Below are 20,916 nucleotides of genomic sequence, written 5' to 3' on the forward strand. Positions count from 1 at the left end.
GATGTGTGTGGGAAGAGTTGAGTCTGTTTTCCTGGATAAACCAGCTCACCAGAAGCACACACTCTTTCACGCTACACAGATATCTACTGTTTTGAAGGATGCAAAGGTTTAAAAAGCATTGGATGCCCTCTCAATAAATTATTCAATTTCAGAGGTGTAATTTTTGGATATTTGGATAAGTACAGCCAGTGATTCAGTGTACTTCAATTACATTTAGTTATATAGCTTTAGGTTCTCATACCAAATCTGTACATTGCGACCCATAGCCCGAAACAATGGGTGCAGATCACATGGAATTACTACCGCCAATATTATTTTAATGTTTAATGGACAAAGTCAAAGGCTTATTCATATATTTGATTGCCCTAAAAGACTTCTTCATGTGCATCTTGATAGTGAACATCGCAGGATTATCCATGCATTGGAGGTGATGGATAATTTGGCTCCTTTCTGTCAACCGCCTATGGGAGCCTACTGGCTAAGGGGACAGAATGAGTGACATGCCTGCCAGGTGGCTGTTTGGAGCTAGGAATAGTGATTACTCTCCCTCCATTTGAGAAAGGTCACAGCCGGAGCCTAACACGTCAGACATAAAAGGGATGATTATGGTAAGCAAAACTCTAAAGTATAGACCCTGCACTTTCCACTCTCCTTCTTACAAGTGGCATTATGTGCCTCTGCTCTCCTCTCTATGCCTTTTCATTTATGTGTATAGAAGCATCCTCAGCCTTTTCTGCGTTTTCAAGGCTGACTGAATAAAAGAAACACTCTCGTGTCCCACAGTCATCTGGGAGATAATGGTTCAGATTCATTGAAGAACTGTCTAATCTTGTCATCATCCAGCACAGAAAGTTACAGAGTGAATACTGACTTGCATACTGATGGCATGTGGCCCTCATTACACAATCTCATTCAGTGTTTAAGTTTTTCAACTTTCATCATTTTCACGTTTCAACTTTAAACCTTTTTTTAAATATAGACTTGACTGATATAACAAAACCGTGTACACTTTAACACAATTCCCATGCTTACAGATCACACACATAGTATTATGTTATGGAAAGCAACGAGGAAGCCTGATTAAAACCTTAAGGCAGAAGGAATGATAGGAATATCATATTGTGAATATTAATCACCATTCCTAGCCTATTCTCAAATAATTTTACGTCAAAGAATGAAACCCAGATTGGTAATGAGATACGCCGGATAAAGGTGGATTAATGCTTCTCACACCATTTCTTGACCGTGAATTTGTGTTTTCCTTCTTTGGCGGTGCTTTATTTTCAACTTTTTGGTCCTGTCTTAACAGTAAATGTTCTGGATATCTTGATGAAATTATTGTTCATTGAATTCAGTGTGTGTCTGTCATTTGGGACACACTAGGAATTCGAAATGTGTCGTTATAAATAATAGATTTCGTTATGACGGTGAGTGAAGACGAACACGGGGAAATTGTTGACTCTTTATTGAACACAGTAGGAGCAAAATGATGCGCTAACGATTGTGGCAACAATGACACAGTTCGAGTAAGTTATCCTATCACATTAAACATGTTGACTGTGAAAATCTTCACACAAATGCGACTGCCTTATAAAATGATTGAAGTCATTTAGCACGTTTTTTCCACCACTATTCTGCGCAGTTAAGTTCACAGGTTGCCATGCATTGAAAAGACTAGCCTACATAACAAGCATATAAATATAGATTACTTGACGCAATGTCGATACGCACAATGGAAAACATATTTCATTTTAAGACTTTAACTTTTCAGTAGGCGCTATTTACAGCAATTCCCCACTCAAACAGATCACGGAGAGTGCGTTTTACAGGAAAAACAACTTGCAACTGTTTTTCCAAGGCAGTATGTATAGTCTGTTCGTACATGTTCGAAGAAATGTTGCTCCTAAACATGGACCGAAATCTGACCGGCTCACCTGGTTTCCGATAAACTCTTTAGGCTCATGTACAGTGAGCTGACCACTGTTGCCTCATCTGGGATAGAGTCCTTAACCCTGCCGTCTTCCATACACAGAAGTGCCATGATGCTTTTTGGAAACTTCCCACTGAAGAGGAGATAGATGCAAGGGTTGGCACAGCTGTTCAGACTGGACAACAACATGAGGATGGTAAATACCGCACCTGAAAATTAAACAGTGCATCGTGTGAGGAATCGTGGATTTCAGGAGCATCTACACTTAATAACAAAATTAATAACTTAATAACCTAAAATGTAAACGATCACATCCACTACAAATACGTTGAGAAATGAACACCTTCACAAACACGACAGCTGTATCAGTATATTTCTCACTTTCAGTTGGTGCGTCTTCATCCCAAACTGACCACATCTGAACGGTAAAGAATGGAGACCAGCAGATAATGTAGGCAAGCACTATCACTATAGTCATTTTCACTGTTTTAATCCTTGCTTTAGACACCCCAGCGACACTGCTGGCTCTGGATGGCAGTGGTTGCTTGATAGCGTCCTCCCCATCCTGGCGCGTTTTCATGTGGAGGTTTATTTGAATTGCTCTACAAATGCGCACCTGGCACACAATGACAGTCAGTATGGGCAACACGAAGATGACTAGAGTTGTCCAGGTTATGTATGTCTTCAGCCCCCATGGCTGTATGAAGTTAGCCCAGCACTCGAAAACCCCAGGGGCAATCTCAACTTTAGAAAAGATGAAGATTTGGGGGAGGCTGCCGACAAACGAGATGCCCCATGCGATGCAAACAGGGATGTTCCATCGCGCACGGCGTCGCTGGAAAGTGACCATGGGATTGCAGATGGCTTGATAGCGGTCAATGGTCATAACCACGATCATGTAAGTAGAGGCGAACATGCCAACCACCTGGAGGTACTTCACCAACCGGCATAACACGTCAGGACCGCTGAATCTGTCGGTTATATCCCATATTAATTGAGGGCACACCTGAAAAAAAGTGACGACAAGGTCCGCCAGGCACAAATGAAAGACGAATACGCGCATTCGAGACATCTGTTTTCTTCTCCTCCAAAGAACCAACAGGAGCCCAAAGTTCAGCGCTGCAGCGCAGAGGAAGATGGTGCTGAGAACCGCTATTTCAACTCGCGCCAGACTTTCATCTCGCGGGTTATCAGCGTTAGTTTCCGGTGTTAAACTGAAATTAGTTGCATTTGACGTGAAGGGAAACATTTTTTTCTTTTTGACCCTTTATGATGACCAAGAAGCCAGTGTGACGGAACCTATTTACTCTACATTCTCAGTCGTTTTTAGTAGACTACAACGCGCCAAAATCAACAAAAATGGTCAAGATGGTAAAATATTTCAAAATTCTGTAAGGGAAAGGTTTGCGCGTAGAACCCCCTTCTGAACGGTGGAGTGTGAATAAAAAGTTGCGCATGTTGGGCTTTTATTCCAGGAGGAGGAGCTTTCCTTCAGCACCGCGGCATTGCATTACCTTCCCTTAGATGAGATGGGAAACGTCACTCACTGTAGTTGGAAGGATGAGCCAACCTGTGGAAGGTGCAAACTGAGAGACCCTGAGAGATGCAAACAAATGTATTCAAGAATTATAGGGGAACATTATCAATAGAAATGCATAATAATTGTGGGGTAAGAAACATGTACAACTTATCTCAACAAAAATAGACACTGCACAACAGAAGCTGTATATATATATACAGTGCCCTCCACAATTATTGGCACCCTTAGTGAATATGAGCAAAAGAGGCTATGAAAAAATATGTCTTTGCTGTTAATCTTCTTGGTCTTTCACTCAAAATATTCACAAAAATCTTACCTTTTCATTGAAGTAAAATTATTGAAAGAAAAAAAAATGTTGACATTAAATACATATTTTTCTCCAAAACATGTCTGCCACAATTATTGGCACCCCTAGAAAATCTTCTAATTAAAATCTAACTGAAATATATTTCCAATCATGTTTTACATTTTTAAGATCACCTGTTTGATTAGTGGTCAACCATGACTTCCTGTTTCACTGGGGTATAAATATGAGTGTCACACAGGCCAAATTCCCTTAGTCACTCATCACTATGGGAAAGACCCAAGGACACAGTGACAATGTGCGACGAAAAGTTGTTGAGCTGCACAAATCAGGAAATGGATATAAGAAAACCTCTAAACAGTTGAAAATACCCATTTCCACTATCATGGCAATAATTAAGAAGTTTAAAGCGACAGGAGATGTAAGGAATCAGCCTGGAAGAGGACCTGTCTGTAAATTGAACCCACTCACCGTGAGGAGGATGGTTTGACTGGCAAAAGAATCTCCAAGGATCACAGCTGGAGAATTGCAGAGGTTAGTTGAGTCTTGGGGTCAGAAAGTCTCCAAGACTACCATTAGATGCCACCTACATCACCACAAGTTGTTTTTGAGGGTTGCCAGAAAAAAGCCTCTGCTGTCAATCAACAACAAACTAAATGCCAAATGGAAGTCAGACTTTCAATGGGACCGAGTTATATGGTCAGATGAGACCAAATATAGCTTTTTGGCAACAAACATCAAAGGTGGGTTTGGCGTAGACAGAAAGATAGCCATTCAGTGCTGAGTTGTCTATGAGCATCAGTACTCAACAATGCACCTAATACAGAGAACAGTCCTCCTATACACTGTATTCAGAACTTTTTCAATGTTTTGTGTACCCTTTTACCCTCCATCTTAACCCATAACTACAAATAATATTTGTTATTTTGTAAATGTATTAAACACCCTAAAAAGGTGTCTGCATAAGCATTGAGACACCTTTTCATTTTAGAGTCTTTGGCAGCTGTCACAGCTAGAAAAATCTCCCCACTAAAGCCTCTACTTGCTTTGAATATACCGATGTGGGCAGGTTCTCCCAGTCTTCCAGGAGCAGCCCCTTAACTCCTGTTTTAAATTGTAAAGCGTCCTTGAGTGACATGAAAGGCGCTGTGAAATAAAATGTATTATTATTATTAAGCTCAGTCAAAGCCGATTGAGAGAGCATTTGTGAAACCCCAGGTTCAAGTCTTGTCAAATATGTTCTATGGGATTCAAATCTGGACTGAATCCTGAAGCCACTCTACAGTTCTCTTGGCTTAATGCTTTGGTTTCATTTCGTGATGAGAAGAGAACGTTTGCCCCAGTGTGATGTCACATGTTGCCTATTCTAGAGCAGGCTTTCTGCACTGATCCATCCCTCAATTCTGATGTCACCTCACACACACACACACACACACACACTTAAAGTCAAACCTAGGTTATTGTAAGACACCTGACAAACTAAGAAATCACTCTGACAAAAAGGTGCCTCTACTGTGGACAGCAGTGGAAATTGTTTATTGGCAGAAAAGAGTACATAGGACCGGTACCACAGAACCGCCAATGATGCATAGCAAGAACATCTGAACAATGCCAAATTATTCTCAATGGTCTGTACCTCATCAATAAGTTATCACTCCAGAACACAGGCAACACAAAATGATGCAGTCTATCCACACGGGAAGCAAATCAGCTCTAATAGCCACCTTCTTTCCAGTATCCATGGCCTTTGAAAATACAAAAGAACTCAAATTATCCATGCAAATTGTAAATACCACAGCTGCAGCTCGCCATATTACTCATATCCATAATCCACACAGCACTTGTTGACAGCACGCCAACAAAATCCCAACAAAAATGTCTTTAAGAAAAAAAAGTTACTTGTGGATTCGGGATGTGGATGTGGATGTGTGTGTGTGTGTGTATGCTCTGAAACCAGCCAACTCCTTAGCGCTCCCCATCCCACAATTCTGTTTTCAGGACTAGTTGAGTGTACTGAGGAGCTCCTCTTTGTCCATCTGGTAGCGACTCTTCTTCCACGTGTCACGTAGGCCCTGCAAGGTGGTGCCAATCTCCTTGCCTGACGTGATGCCCATCTTCCTCAGGTCATGCCCACTGACGGGGAAGCGAGGGATGGACCAGCTCGTCATCTCGGCAAGAAGTTTCTCCTCGCCCTGGTACTTGAGCAGCTCACAGATTTTATTCTGAATATCCACCTCCCGGCTCTGCGGACCCACACATAACCCATTATGAGGTGCTGTTAGAAATACTAGTATGTTTTCACTCCACGCATATAATGTGTCCCCTCAACAAAGAATACACATCTGAAGGCCCAAATGTATTACACCAACAGTCTTCACTCAGCACATGCAACAGTTAACAATTGAGACTACGACTATTTGGGCTCTCAACTCCATAGCTTTTTCAGGAACAAATAAATAAACTTTCCAAAGAAATGCATTTGTTTGGTTCTCAGTGAGTGAACTATTCTGAACTATTCTGCAAAATATTTCATGTATCCAAAACAGTTCACCTTTCCAGTTCATTTGAAAGCAAATTCTACCACAATGTAATTTACTTTATATGAATACCCACAGGAGGAAAAAACAGACTAAAATATTATTTACACTAAGGGTAGGTAATAGTAAATGGTCCCTGGACATACAAACACTGCTTCCTATTTACTCAACAGGAAGTCAGAGCTGAATGAAAACAGTCAACTATTTCAAACTAAACTGCCAAACACGGCTTCTGCTTACATCAATGATGAAATCTGTGTAAACAAACATTGTTTCTGCTTACGTCAATGATTAAATCTGTGTAAGGCCTGAGCCGGTTGTCGTCATCTTGACCCTTGACGAGGTCCCGCCTGTGTTTGACCAGGAAGAGGCCCAGCGTCTTCTCCTCTTTGGAGATCCGGAGCCGCAGGTCCAGCTTGTCCACGTCGTCCATGCTGCGCAACAACGCTGAGAGAAAAGTCATAGGCTTTGGAGACAAGCTTTGAGCACAGTGCCATACTCGTTTCATCTCCTCAACATTGCCCTCTGGTGGCAAACCTAGAAAAGGCACATAACAGGAGATTAACGTTTTGGTCACAACCTTTTTTCTTTGGTAAGTGTTTGTTAGGACATCAAACTGATTACATTTTTTCTGATGTGTGGAACAGTTTTACAGAAATATAAATGTAAACCTAACTGTCTGTTCTCCAAAATGGGAATCTCATATGACTGTTTTTTTTTTTTTTTTTTTAAATCAATAGTTAAAAGTACCCATTGACAAGGACATCAACATCGATCTCCTTGAGGACTACTCTTAAACTCCCTTACAACAAATGTATGTTTTCTTTCTGAACTGCTATCTGAAAGTATAGGCAAGCCTTGAACCAGATGTGTCACAGCTCTCCAACCTCACCCATGTACTGTGCCAGCTCCAGCTCATAGATGAGTTCTACTAAGTGTGCAGCGTGATTTCCTGTCATCATCTTCTTCAGCTCTACCCAGATACGCTCTCCAGATATGGATGCCAGGCCACGGGCGTTGTCCCTGATGGCTTCAAGGGTCTCGGGATCATGCTCTCCTGGCTCAGAGGCCACCCTCCCATAGAACCTAAGCACCACAGTGATGTGGAGAGAGAATGGAAGATCAATGGACAGAGAAATACACACAGAAAATGTTAATATAGATATCTGATAAATACATATACTGTCAAATATATCACGAAATCATGCGGCAGGTGTTGATGTACCTGAAATATCGCAAAATTCGCAAGTAGTCCTCCTGTATCCTGAGGGAAGCACTGCCAACAAACCGTACTTTTCGGTTCTGGAGGTCCTTATATCCACTGAAGTAGTCATACAGTGTGCCATCCAGTCCTAACCAAAGTCACAATCAGAAGATTGGCATATGCATCTGGCACAACCAAGTGTAACCTGATATAAATGTATGATATTTGATGCTTTTTTATACCCTCTCACTCAGGGAGGAAGGAACAGGAAGAGACTGGTAGCTCACCTAAAAACATGGAGTTGATGGTGAGGTCTCTGCGCTCAGCATCCACCTGCCAGTCTGTGGTGAACTCCACATCTGCATGTCGTCCATCCGTCTGAACATCCACACGCAGAGTGGTCACCTCAAAGTTCTCATTGTGCAGCTGCACAAAAACACAATCCAAACAAACATTTAATAATCACACACACACACACTCACAAATCTATACAGATTTAAGAGCAATACACAGTATGTTGGACACTTTTCACTCTCTTCAGTAGGCTGATTCTACTGTGCTCCAAAGCCTGCTGGTTGTGACCTACTCGGGCTGTGATGGTGCCATGCGTCTCGCCTTTGTTATTGATCATACGTATTCCTGCAGCTTGGAACATTTTCTTCATCTCCTCTGGGGTGGCGGTTGTGGCAAAGTCCACATCCTCCGGTCGCTTCCCAGAGAGAAGATCTCGTACTGCTCCTCCAGCGATCCTCAACTCAAACTGGTTCTTCTCAAACAGACCTTGAAGTGCAAAAGTATACCACTTTTTATTACTGCTAGTGTTATAAGTTGTGTTGTTAGAATTAATACGTGTAACGAAAGAAAAGTGATCTGAATCAGGAATTTATGAATACGAGTCCATGTATGGTCTTTACGACGTAAACCAAATGTCAAAAGCGTATGTAATGCTAGCCCACATACACAACGCACACATAACCAATGAACCCGTAGCAAGAACTTCTACTCATATACCAAGTCAAACGAAAGAGAGACAAAAAAAAAAAACTTACCTGCAATACCATTCAGTCCATCTGTAAATAGTGACTGAAAGTCCTTCGTTTTCAACTGCATAGTGAAGAGATGTCTTCGACTCAAAACACGTACTCCAATAGCGGGGCACAGCAATATTCGTCCCCACATTTGTTAGCCCATGTAAACAGTACGAAGAAAGGCCTTCATCTACGACACTTTTAAATCCTTCGTTTAGCAGAGTTATTGTACGTGACGTTGAGTTGCTAAATATTTTTAGCCAGCGAGCTAGTCTAACCAGCTACCTGCCCCAATTGCTTGCCGATGCGAAAATATAAGACTGTTCAGATTCATACAAACTTCATGTCTATGGTAATGGTACGAATTCACTTTACTGACATGCTGACGGTTGTCGCTGCTGCCGATGCGAGTCAAATGTTGGTGTGAGTTGCGCACGCGCCATTTTACGACATTAAAACAGTACGCTACACTACCAGTGTCCGGTGGTGAAGACAGAGATCAAGGAGTCTCTTCTCTTTATAACAGATGAGATGGCAGTGTGTTGTTAATCAGGTTGTAATGAAAATGAGTCGTTGTCTCCAGACGTCCGGAGGGATGGACGCTGGAGGACACACACACCGAGGAATGGACGTTGGGAATAGCGCCCCTCTCATGTATCAATATGTAATGTCAATAGTTCTCTTTACAAACCTATTCAAAGTGCCTATTGTTACTGTTTGTTTCACATCGTAGCGAATCCGGAAGTGCCGTACAACATAGCGGACCTTAGGTGACGTAAAGAGTTTCGCATGCGCGACTCACATTCACATCGGACACTAGTGTGTAACCTCCTAATGTATGTAATAAATAGACCATGGGACGAGTCTCATGCTGATGGCGTCACTAGGGGGTTTGCCCCTGTTTGACACATGTAGCCCCTAAAAAAAAAACACAAACATGTAGCCCCTAAAAAGCAAGTAGGGAAGGTCGATGTGTATGATATGACGGTCATGTTCAAATTAAATCTAATTACATTCTTGCAATCATGCAAGTGTCACCTAACTTTTTGTTGAAGGAGGAGTTTGTATACATTTCTTTATTCATAGTAGCCTTATAGCCTATTCAATAGAATACAAAAATAACTATTCTATTTCAAACTGATGGAGAAATGTAATACAATGTTATTCTATTTTCAATCTGAATGCTTATCCTGTTTTACTGAGGCATACAACCTGTTTTTACTGATAGCCATACATGCTGTTCTTCTTTGAAATACATGTTTGAGAGCACTTCTGTAGTGATAAGAAACAGACATATCAACATCCTGGGACAGAATAACGCCCCGTGTCTGCTCATGAAACATGTTTTTTATACTCATATAAAGGCTGTCTGCGCCCAGCTCATCTTTGGAGTTTGTTCATGATATTTGGTTGTGACACTCTCCTTCTTTTGCAAAAGATAAAACGCTGGTGTAATTCTGATTACTGGTCTCTGTCTCATTAATATTAACGTCTTTATATTAATTTATCTAACACAAACACATGCAAAAGTAGCCTACATCACAAAAACAGCATACAATACCTTTAAAAGAAGGCAATAGCATTACATATAATTCTGCCATTGTTCTGAGAATGTTGTGGGTTTCCGCTGTGCATCATGATCCTGTTGGTCCTGTCAGGATTTATTTGTCAAGAATGATGGGCAGACTATACTTAATCCCTTACATGTTTTCAATGAAGACCAAGCTCTGCAACCTAGAACTATAGGCCTACGTTCTAAACCATTTATTTATGTAACCACTTTCTTTTCTATTTCACTGACTAATCTGTGTTCGAAACGAAAATCTTAATCTTTAAGTATTAAGCATAGCAATCAATAGCATTAAGACATTTTTTTTATTTAATCTTTTAACTTCATGAGCCCCAATTATTAACCTGGCCTATATGATTGCAAGACAGTGTCTTTAAAACTTAATCTCCGTGATTTTATTTATGTATTAGGACGTTATCAAGGCCTACAACTGAACTAACTGAACCAATCACCGTTATCAACATAGCCTATCTAAGCCATTTAACACAAAAGAAAAGTTACGCGTGTTCTCCTGTCAACGTAAGCATAAACTTGTTACTTATTAACACTTGCCCATTGTTACTTGCCCCCAAATACTCTTTTCGTGACTTAAGGGGCTCGCCTTAGGTCAAAGTGTGCACAGCTACTCCAATACAACGCTTGTGCATCTATCTACTGCTCACCATCATTTTCAGAATCTGTTCACAAAACATCGCGAGAATACCGACCAGGAACTGTAGCTGAAGTCACAACAAGCTGTCATCAACTACAGTAGCCAAATGGCTAAAGTAGAGATAGCAGCACTCAGACCCTGGGATGACTTTTTCCCTGGGTCCGAAAGGTTCGCCAAACCCGATGTGCGCGACCTGGCAAAATGGAACAACAGAGTTGTCAGTAATCTTATGTACTACCAAACTAATTATCTGGCGATGGCAATCGTTGTCTTCCTACTTGTGGGGTAAGCTTACAGAGATGAATTTTCAAAACAAAAGTCTTCACTTTCTTGCATAACGTTAAAGAAGATAGCCAAAATCGTGTTTTAGCCTGTTATTGCTCTTGTTACCGTTTCAGGAGGGTTGACTTACTTAGTGAATTGGTACGTAACTATATTGTCTATGTGGCCAAGTGATTCTAATCTTGGAGAATGCTGTTTACTCTATCCAGAATGTGTCGATAGCATCACAGCTATCGGGCATCACGCGTCAGGTCAGAGTATAGGGTCAGGTCAGTGTGTGGAGTTTGCTCCACAATCAGCTGTGATTATAAGCAGTGCATCTGTGCATTTAAAGTATGTGTTTAGACCATTTAACGACACAATGTCTGTTGTGTAACATTGCTTCTTACATGCTGGTGGTGAGCTGTTTGCCTTATGATAAAACATTGCACCACATTCGAAAGGATCATTTGCTCTCTCACTAGGTTACTGAACTGCCTCAGATACAGTTTGTCGAGGCTACTGTAGACACACCATAGCCCACAACAGGGCAAGTAAGAACAAAAGAACATTTGGATAGGATATTTTTAGTCTGGACACACTCACTGAAAAATTCAAAATAAAAGGCTCCAAAGGCTTACATATTTGAGGGCTTCCAGGTGTAACACAAACAATACAGTATTAATAGCCATCATGGTGTGGAACATTTCCATCTAATAGTAGGGGAATGGAAAACCAACAGTCCTGCACATCTGAGGATTAGTCGTACTGAGGAAGCCCACTCAGTGGACATGCAGAGGCCATTTTTCTAAATATAGTCAGTGTCTGGCTAATTCACAATGATGACACATGGTTGCTGGGGGCAGCAGCTCTCCATAAGCCAAAACATCAGCAGCTGAAGGGGGATGAGGAGGTGAGGAACTTCCCCAGCTAAAACAGCTGCTCATTAATGTGCAGCTTCATCAGCCTGTTCAGTTCAGTGGGAGTTAGTAAAGTCTCTTTTCAGTGTCTGGTTTAGTGTTAGTATTAGTGTAGGTCCCCCTCATTATTTATGGTTCAGTTTTGGTTTTGGGCTGTGGGTTTATGCAAGCTTGAAAAAATTGAAATCTGAACTGACATGAGATTTTTAAAAGCATTTAGGTGAAAGGAAAATAGAATGTTTCATTACACCTGTTTATTCTTTAAAACTATAAAACACATATTTGAAAATCTTCATATTAAACTTGTAATTAGATTTGTTTCCTTTTACAACTAAGCAAATCTACAAATCGCTGTTTTAGATGTATTGTTTAAAGTCCTAGAAAAGAAGTTCAGTATGTAGCCACAGGGAGGCACTAGTGACACAGGATTTTGATCATGTTTACAAGCTGACAGATTGCCAGTATTGTGTTGTGTAAGTTTATCTGAGCAGTCTTTCATTTAAATGTGTATTATCATTTATATTTGTGATTTGCTGTGTGATATTTATAGGTTAACGAATCCTCTTGACATGATGCTTGGGGGAACTGTGGTCACGCTGGTCTTCATGGGCTCGGTATGGGGTGCGGAGAACAAGGCCATGATCAAGAGCTTCAAGACACAGAACCCCACCCTGTTTGTGTTTGTGGTGATGCTGGCAAGCTATTTCCTCATGTCCCTCTTTGGAGGAGTCATGGTATTCATCTTCGGAATCTCCTTCCCCCTTTTGTGTGAGTCTGCTGTGCTTTAGAAGGTTTTGTGAGCTCATTCGCATTTTGCGTCTAACTTCCTCTTAGTGTCCCATGAGGTATCATGAGATTATGCTTGTGTGCTTGCTTATTTAATGTACAGGTGAAACAATCCCAGGAATCGGTTCAGATGTGCCTGAAGTTCACAAAGAGTATTAGGGTAAAACATTGGACTCGTGATGTGCGTGTTTTTACGATTTGTCTGTTTTGAATCACAGTGGTCTTCGCCCATGCTTCGCTGCGCCTGCGTAACATGAAGAACAAGCTGGAGAATAAGATGGAGGTGGTGGGGCTAAAGAAGTCTCCAATGGGGATCATCCTGGAATCACTGGGTCAACAGGAAGAGAGCATAAACAAGATTCAGGACTTCCTGGAGAATGAAATGAGGAAGAAACTGAATGACTGACAAAGAATGTGAATGGCAGATTTATGTTAATGGTATACACACACACACACACACACACACACACATGAACACACATAACAGATAGAAATACACACAGTTTGTTAGAACTGAATGATGCTAGGAAACTGAACTCTACTCCAGGTAGTGTCAATGATGTGTCTTTCTTGAATACAGTTCACGGAATGTGAAGGATTGCATTGTTTGTAAATCCAACGTAGTTTACATGCTGGGCACACCAGTCTTCAGGAGCAATGTTTGACTCCATCACGCTGTCAGGACATTCTCAGAGCTAAACACACACTCCCCCTGTGACTGGGCTACAATAACATGAAATGCAAAGTGTATTCTTTCTTTCCAAAATGTTGAATTTGCAGTGTCCTTTGTACCAATATGCAATCAGAAGTAAGATAAAAAAAAAGTTTCTGTTCAGGTCACTTGGCTTTAAAAGCCTCAAATGTACAACGCAAGAGATGGGTTGTTAAAGTAAGCAAGGACATCTGTGAGGCAGGTCTCTTGTTAGTTTTTCAGTTGTTTCATACAGTTTAATAGTAAGATTTCTTTTATTTTTATCCAGAAATACAGTTAAAATATTTACCAAATAGATACATGAAGTTGAAGAGGCAGGGGCATTGAAAAAAACATGGTTTGAATGTTTTTGTTTAATCATTGATTCCAAAGTTTGTATGAGGGACTATTGTGTGTGTGTAATAATGAACCTCAAATAACTCAATGTAAATCTATGCAATCTTTTCAAATAAAGAGCCAAAGGCCTTTAAATTGAATCAAAGTGAGATTTAGTTGTGAAATGGTCCATGTTCAAAAGAGCACATATTCATACTGCTCGCCCCTCTGCATGGGTATCCGGCCTCTCGGATGTGTTTTTTTTTTATCTTGACAGCACCTTCACAGTGATTGATAGGGTTCCTTTGCCTCTGCTCCCAGCCTGTGCCTAATCAATGGCCTGGAGAAGATTATAGAGTGGATTTGAGCACTGTGCTGTGCTGCGCCTGAGCAGATTTATCTGCTGTTTCTCTGAGGATATCTGCTCAGGATCGATGAGTCAGCTCTTTAGCACTCATAAAGGGCTACAAAAAGTCAGTGTGGAATCTCTCTGTCTGTGTGTGTCAAAAGAGGTGTGTAATGTGTAGGTGAGTATGAGGACCTCTCGTCTGTTTAGTTTGTGTGACTGTTGTTAGGCCAAAAGTTGTGCTCTCTTTGGAAGCGGTCGACTTAAAAGGTTAACTTCGCTCAGTCTGTTTGTACTGTTGCCTAGGGAAACAGGAGAAGGGGAGGTGGGGAGGTGGAGGGGCCACGCTGAGCTAACTCAGGTGCAGCACTCTGTGCCCTTTTGTTTGGGTTCTCGCCGTAGTGTGCAAACCTGATTTATGCGTTGCCTCCACTGTACTTTCCCCTCCGGGGTCTTCACCTAGCAGACTCTGGTCTTGTGCAATGGGGTGGTCGTACACAGAGGCTCTTGTGCCCACTCCCCTGCAGCTGTTAGATGGACCTCTTTAACAGGCCACTGTCGAAGAACTACAGGCCTCTCAGCAGACGTTCCTTTGGCGCTTTGCCCTTAGAACACGCGTGGGTGTAGCACGTGACAGAGTTTCTGATCTATCTGAACTAAGGGTTCTGAGGCTCTTCTTGTAACCTACTCTCTGTTGTGAGAGACTTTTGGGGGGGCAATGGCTGTAAGGGGGTCTTTGGGGTTAGACTTGGCAAAGGAATAATAGAAAGGTTCCTTGTGGAGCACATACAGCTGTTTGAGCAACTACACAAATATTCACAGCTCCAGCGTTTGCAAGCACTAACAGGAATTGTACTGTTTTGAAGTTGGATATTTATTAGAAAAATTAATGTCAGTGAGTACAGCCAGAGTACAAGCTCAGGCTTGCAAATTCTGAAAGATTTACTTGGCTTCTCTCGTTTGTGATGTTGAAGGGAGAAATCTGTCTCTTGTTCAGTGTTTTGCAAGAGCAAATAGGCCTGAAGAGTTATTTGCAAACAAAATTGTCAGTATTGATGCATCACTTCGACAATGTGCATATAATCATCATGGGCAATTACAGTACACTCTAGTTGCCTCACAGGACTGACTTCAGTGTCATTCTCCGTCCCCTTGAGTGATTATAGTTAGATTCACACTGTCATTATCCAGTTTGGAAGACCCTGTCTCTCATGAGAGCTCTTTCATCCAAGCAGAACTACTCTTCCCTGGAGCTACTGTTCCCCCCTGGCCCATAAAGGTTAAATGACCTCATCCTCTCTGCCCTTCAAGTGCAGGTGAGCCAGCCTCTGATACGACATTTCCCACCTCCTGGCGTTAGAAGTGCCCGGTGCAGGGGAGTGTGGCGATTGCACCATTGTTGAAACCCCCATATTACCTCCTGATACATGAGAGCTTCGACCCGAGCATGATGGGGTTCCTCTGCTTCCATCCGAACTCACTCAGCACTAAACTGCGCTCAGCGTTAAAGGTGGATGACTGCAGGAGGGAGGTGAGGAGGTGTGGAGCTGGAAGAAGGGGGAAAAAAAAGCTCATTGTCTTTTATGTGAGTGGGGTGGTGTGGGTAATGGGGTGTGCGCAGCTGGTGTTTGCAGCAGCAGTGTGGCGTAGGGCCGGGGAGAGACGGAGAGGGACAGCTGCAGCCAGCCGGCCAGCCAGGCAGCCAAACATACTCAAGGAGACCTGGAAGACCGAAGCACTCCCCCCCCCCGAGGGTCAGAGGTCACCGCAGCTGCAGTGCCTTCACTCTCAGAAGGGGCCTCCCAGCCCAGCCCAGCCCAGCCCAGTTCCTCCTGCCTCTCAGCCTCAAGGGGAGGGCAGTGACTGATGGCAAGAGAGGAGAGTAAATGAAAAGAAGGGGCCGAGTGTTTGACATAGACAAGGGCCTGTGCCCGAGGGTAAACAAAAGAAAAGAAGCACACATGATGGACATAGACCATTTCACTAAACAGTGATGCATTCCCTTGAACACGCTGGCACACAGACATACACACACCTCTCATACAAACACACAGACACACACACCTCTCATACAAACACACAGGAGACACGGCCTAATCCCTGACATGCTCTTGTTTATTTAGAGGAGACGAGACGAGAGACAGTCACTAGAAAGGGTGGGTCTCTCCATCAGATGCTTTCTGGTTATTCTAGTTTTCTTCAGAGAGGGAAAAAACCTGTTTGACCAAACGCCCCTGTGTGCATGAGAGAGGGTTGAGTATGCAGCAAACTCATTCTTCCAGCCACTTTAAAGTGTCGACTGCACTGCCTCGGGTTAACTGCATTCACACAGCAGTCCACTCTATAATTAAGCACACTTCCCGTTTTGAAATTATGCATATACTAGCAGTTATAACAAACAAATTCAAACAAAGTCATTATTAGCTGATACAGCCATGATCATGTGCAGCTTTCCATAGAGCACTAACTGACCCTATGGGAAACGTGATTTGAAGCTTTCTCACAAGCCTAAGCTTTTATCCAAACTAAGACCTTTCTAGTTTTTTCCAAAACACCACATGTTTGTGATCACCGGTGAGATCTTTCCAGTGTTATTGCTGAAAACAATTATTTCTTCAGGATATTAATTTTTTTAAAAGGGGGAAAAAGCACTACAGCATTGAACTACCTTGGAGGCAAAAGCCCATTAAGTAATTACAATGGCTCAGTGGACATTAATTCAGCTGCTTAATTAAATGGATTTAATGGAAATCTTGACTTGAGCATAAGTCACCACCCAGGATTCTTTGAATATACATCCCTAAAGTTTGGGATTAAGACCATGATCACCACATCAGACTGAGTATATAACAATCCCTTTAGGGCGTGCTCACCAGACCCTTCTTCATTTTCCACAATTAGAGTGGAGGTTTTACTGGAATTCTCTGCTGACATTAAGCCAGTATTACACTAAAAACCTTTTGCTAATATTCTAAATGCAAACATACGGTTTGTTGCTTTTAAATAGGAGGCAACACTCATACGTTTCTTGGTGAGTCTTTGTTTTTATTCAAATGCATCTCAAATGATACAAATTACTAAGAACCAGCTTAACAAATTTGATAGCTATATATTACATGCTTCTTAAAACACATTTAAAAAAAATCTAAAAAAAAATGTGAAAAAAAGGAGACAAAAGTAGTAAATTCTTTTTACATTATCAACATATACATACAGATTTCCCCTGTTAGGTAGGAGGGAAATAAAAGAGCACCAGACCATGGATTCCAGCATGGGAGACAGTAGGCATTCTCAGAGTGGTTGGGGGGGGGGGTCATTACTATGTGTAATATTACCATTACAGTGAACACGATCATTGGGATGGTACTAAATAAGAAGATGGTTAATTCACTTCAAAACCAATAGAAATGCAGGCCCGGTGATTCATACTTAAAGACTGGACTCTGTAAGACTACGGGTGGCCAAAAGGTCACAAACACTGAAAATGGGAGTATGAATACTAAAGCGACGGTCGACTGTACAGATTCTACTGAGGGGGGTGTTTGTTACTTCCAGTATTGTGAGGAGTCGCAGCCAGGCTGCCACTTGGGCCAGATGGAGCCCCACCATGGGTGATGAGTTCATGAGGGGGAAGCGCTTTGAACAAACTGCCTCATGCATGGCCACGAGCAGTGTCAACAAACAAGTATTTCCTCCAAAAAAAAGGACTGAGATGATTCGTGTTCAGTAGCTCAGGACATCCAGGGTATAAGGGTATGATCTTGTATGATCTGATTCGTTTTTTCAGGTGGAGATGACTGCAAGACAGCAGCACCACTTTAGAATCCAAAGTCCAGTTGTGTTAAATCCTTCATTTACAACGTTAATTGTTACAATGACTTAGAAATCCTTCCCTAGTTAATGTGGGCTGCTCTGGGGCTTACTGTGTGGGAGCGATGCAGTCATTATCCTGGTAATAACATCCCACAGATAAACCCAACAGGTCACAGCAGCCTTGTGCAAGTGCAAAAAGTCCACACACACAAAAAAAGTATGCAAGTGCCATTATCACGCAAACACCACCCCAAAAAAAATATTGACAGTTCACCCTGGAACACGCAGATCGCACCATGGGGAGTTCAGCTTCACTCTTTTTTTCTTTGAAGAGGCTACATCTCGCAACAAAAAAAAAAACTGGTTGATCGCACATAGCTTCAGGTTCTTATCTGGTTACATTCCTTTGAGGCTGTTGCTTTTTGAATCTTTGGGAGCCCTTTGCCTATAGAAAGACAGAAGCAGTTCATTCTGAAGGCACGTGGAGAAATCCAGTGAGTGGATCAGGCAGCTTGGGTGCATGGTGGGCTCCCCTATACTATTGTCCCAGGTTTGGAGTCCTCGTGCCAGTGCAGTGCGTGATCCTCAGAATCGAAACTGCTGTTCATTTGGCTGCCTGTGTGTTCGTCCATTTGGTTCACATCCGTGTATGACCTGAAACAAAATGAAACAATGTGGATGAGTGAGTGTGTTGAGGCATGCATATCCAAAATAAACTAAAAAAAAAAAAAAAAACCTTAAAAGCGAAACACTTCAGCCAAGATGGGAGAACAAGGTTTGAGGTGAAATTAGAATTATTTAAGCCTGGGTTGTCAACAGTGGTCAGTCAATTTCTGACTGTCCAGTAGTAAATTAACATCTTACCACTTGGCATGCTTTAAATTAGGCCAACAGAAAAAAAACTAAAATCTTGAATAGTTTCCATCAACTTTGTTTTTCGCTATAACTGATGCAACACAGGCTTAAAAATGTTTGCACCTCTGTAAGAGTTCACACAGAAAACACCATCTTATCCAGTCCAAGTCAAGACACACAGCACACAGCAAACACAGGGGTCACATTTTCTTTTACCCTGAACACCAACACCACCACACTCTGAAACACCATGCCACCACCAGTTCTGTGAGATGTTTGATCAGGGTACATGAGAACCACCAGTCGGGGTTAAAGAGAGGAGATGAAACCAGTTTTAGTCCACGTCAATGATTCATTCATCACCCGAGTGACAACACTGTGCATTGCTGGGGGGGGGGTTAATAGCGTCTCACCGTCACAGTGCTACGCCTTTGACTGGCACTGTAATATTGCTGCTCAGGGTCATAGCCAACTGCACCATGCATGTCTAATGGAGCTGGGGCTTGCCATAGCCTATCAGAGCTCCGCCTCACACCCTCTGGGGGATGTCTGCACATGAGAAGGGGAGTGAAGGGTCAACACCGGGGTAGAACAACTAGGAGGTTGGGTAGTTCTGTTGGGTAATTTGGTAGATATCATGCTGGAGTAAAATAATTCAGTATATGACAGCAACTAATGAACTTGTGTGTGTGTGTGTGTGTGTGTGTGTCCATGAGTGTGAATATATATACATATATATATGTGTGTGTGTGTGTGCGCGCAAACACATGTATACTCATACACTATTAGAAAAATGTGACCACTGCTGATTAATCAAGTTTGCGTCTCACAAAGCAAGCACTTTGTCACAGACAGACACACACACACAACAAAGGCCATGAATAACATGCGTTTGCAGTTTCAATGGCAGACGACTTGATATCTTGGTATCAAGAACATATGGTGAATGTGGCAGCAGCAACGGCAACAACGGCAACAACAACAGCAGCAGCAGCAACAGCACACACAGACTTCAGCCTTGGTAAGACAGTATCAGCTTACTCAAAAGAACAAAAACTAAATAAATCAAAACAAAACATCCAAGAAAGAAACAGAATGAAGCAAAAATCAAGAACACACAGGCAGCCATGCCACACCGAAGGCACACTACCAGCCAAACCACACGCTGGCTTTACTTACTAGTGTGGCTACACTTAGCAAAGAGGGGACTTATTATATCTCTCAGGTCTGGAGCCGGCCAGCTGCCGGGCTGGGGGGCCGGACTGATCCACCCGGTACCGGATGGAAGAAGGTGAGGAGGATGAGGAAGGTGGACGAGAGGACAGGTGAGAAGAAGAGCAAGCAGGGAAAGAGGCAGTAGGAAGGTTCTGGGGCAGGCGGTGGTGCTCGGGCCAGGAGCAGGGCGCACGTGGCGGACAGGAGCCGTATCTGTGGGAGAGGTGGGGGCCATAAAGCAGGGATGTTTGGGGGGAGGAGGGGGGGGGGGATTGGTTACACACACAGGAAGCTCCTCAGAAGAGAGCTTCCTTTATGACCTGCAGAGAGAGTGATTACTGTCCGGCCACCGCGAGCCATCATGAGCCTGGGCAGGCGGCCACAGTAACCGCCTCACGTGCTACAGCACTGCAATGAAACGCCATTAGCAATACCTCAGGGGACACGTCGCCAACAGACAGGAGCCGTGTCAGCCGTGCCATCGAAGACACAAAGAGGAAGGGGAGGGAAGGGGAGAGCGCATGGCTAAAATGAGCAGGGCTAAAAGAACAGGAGAGCTTGACTTTTTTTTCCTGCCCTTGTTTGGCCGCTCCCCTTAATAAGGTTGCGGCTGCTTGGCTCCTTTGCTTAAGTAGGATTAAGGGAAAAGTCTAATTGGATAATGAATGAGGTGGGCCTGAGCACCGCCCCCTCACCTGTTGTGGGCTGGCTGGATGTAGTGGGCCGGGCCGTACTGCTGCGAGGCCAGGGGCACGGGCAGCTCGTAGTCGTCGAGGCCCGGCGACAGGTGATGGCCGCGCCAGGTTCCAGCGCTGGCAGCCGAGGAGACTGGAAGGAGAAAGGAAAGAAAGACGGGGAGAAAGAGAAAGAGAGGGAGAGAGAAGAAAAGGTCCATTATTTGTGGGGTGAGAGGCTCAGATTACTGGGT

The 20,916-nt window shown here is 42.8% G+C and overlaps 4 protein-coding genes across 4 annotated transcripts in view; 1 reads left to right on the top strand and 3 right to left on the bottom strand.

Moving 5' to 3' along the window:
• Positions 1-1,450: 1,450 nt before the first annotated feature.
• On the bottom strand, positions 1,451-3,451 carry avpr2ba (arginine vasopressin receptor 2b, duplicate a). Its single transcript, XM_012838619.2, has 2 exons — positions 2,312-3,451; positions 1,451-2,139 (listed from the first exon to the last, which is right to left on the bottom strand). The coding sequence occupies exons 1-2, from the start codon at positions 3,177-3,179 to the stop codon at positions 1,931-1,933; spliced, it is 1,077 nt and encodes a 358-aa protein (XP_012694073.1). The 5' UTR covers positions 3,180-3,451; the 3' UTR covers positions 1,451-1,930.
• A 1,827-nt stretch (positions 3,452-5,278) lies between these two features.
• On the bottom strand, positions 5,279-9,079 carry trnt1 (tRNA nucleotidyl transferase, CCA-adding, 1). The gene is made up of 7 exons (XM_012838631.3): positions 8,565-9,079; positions 8,102-8,295; positions 7,803-7,941; positions 7,537-7,663; positions 7,204-7,397; positions 6,595-6,848; positions 5,279-6,017 (listed from the first exon to the last, which is right to left on the bottom strand). The coding sequence occupies exons 1-7, from the start codon at positions 8,692-8,694 to the stop codon at positions 5,775-5,777; spliced, it is 1,281 nt and encodes a 426-aa protein (XP_012694085.2). The 5' UTR covers positions 8,695-9,079; the 3' UTR covers positions 5,279-5,774.
• Positions 9,080-9,705: 626 nt separating this feature from the next.
• arl6ip5a (ADP-ribosylation factor-like 6 interacting protein 5a) lies at positions 9,706-13,920 on the top strand. Its single transcript, XM_012838651.3, has 3 exons — positions 9,706-11,050; positions 12,497-12,714; positions 12,951-13,920. The coding sequence occupies exons 1-3, from the start codon at positions 10,872-10,874 to the stop codon at positions 13,136-13,138; spliced, it is 585 nt and encodes a 194-aa protein (XP_012694105.1). The 5' UTR covers positions 9,706-10,871; the 3' UTR covers positions 13,139-13,920.
• A 3,072-nt stretch (positions 13,921-16,992) lies between these two features.
• Positions 16,993-20,916, bottom strand: part of frmd4ba (FERM domain containing 4Ba) — a 28,529-nt gene continuing 24,605 nt past the window's right edge. Inside the window, exons 22-23 of the mRNA XM_031567220.2 lie at positions 20,684-20,816; positions 16,993-18,572 (exon numbers count right to left, since the gene is read on the bottom strand). Of these exons, the coding sequence (XP_031423080.1) occupies positions 18,452-18,572; positions 20,684-20,816 (254 nt within the window). The 3' untranslated portion in view covers positions 16,993-18,451. The remainder of the gene's footprint in view (positions 18,573-20,683; positions 20,817-20,916) is intronic.

This window comes from Clupea harengus, chromosome 5 (assembly GCF_900700415.2).
Source record: "Clupea harengus chromosome 5, Ch_v2.0.2, whole genome shotgun sequence".
NCBI lineage: Eukaryota > Metazoa > Chordata > Actinopteri > Clupeiformes > Clupeidae > Clupea > Clupea harengus.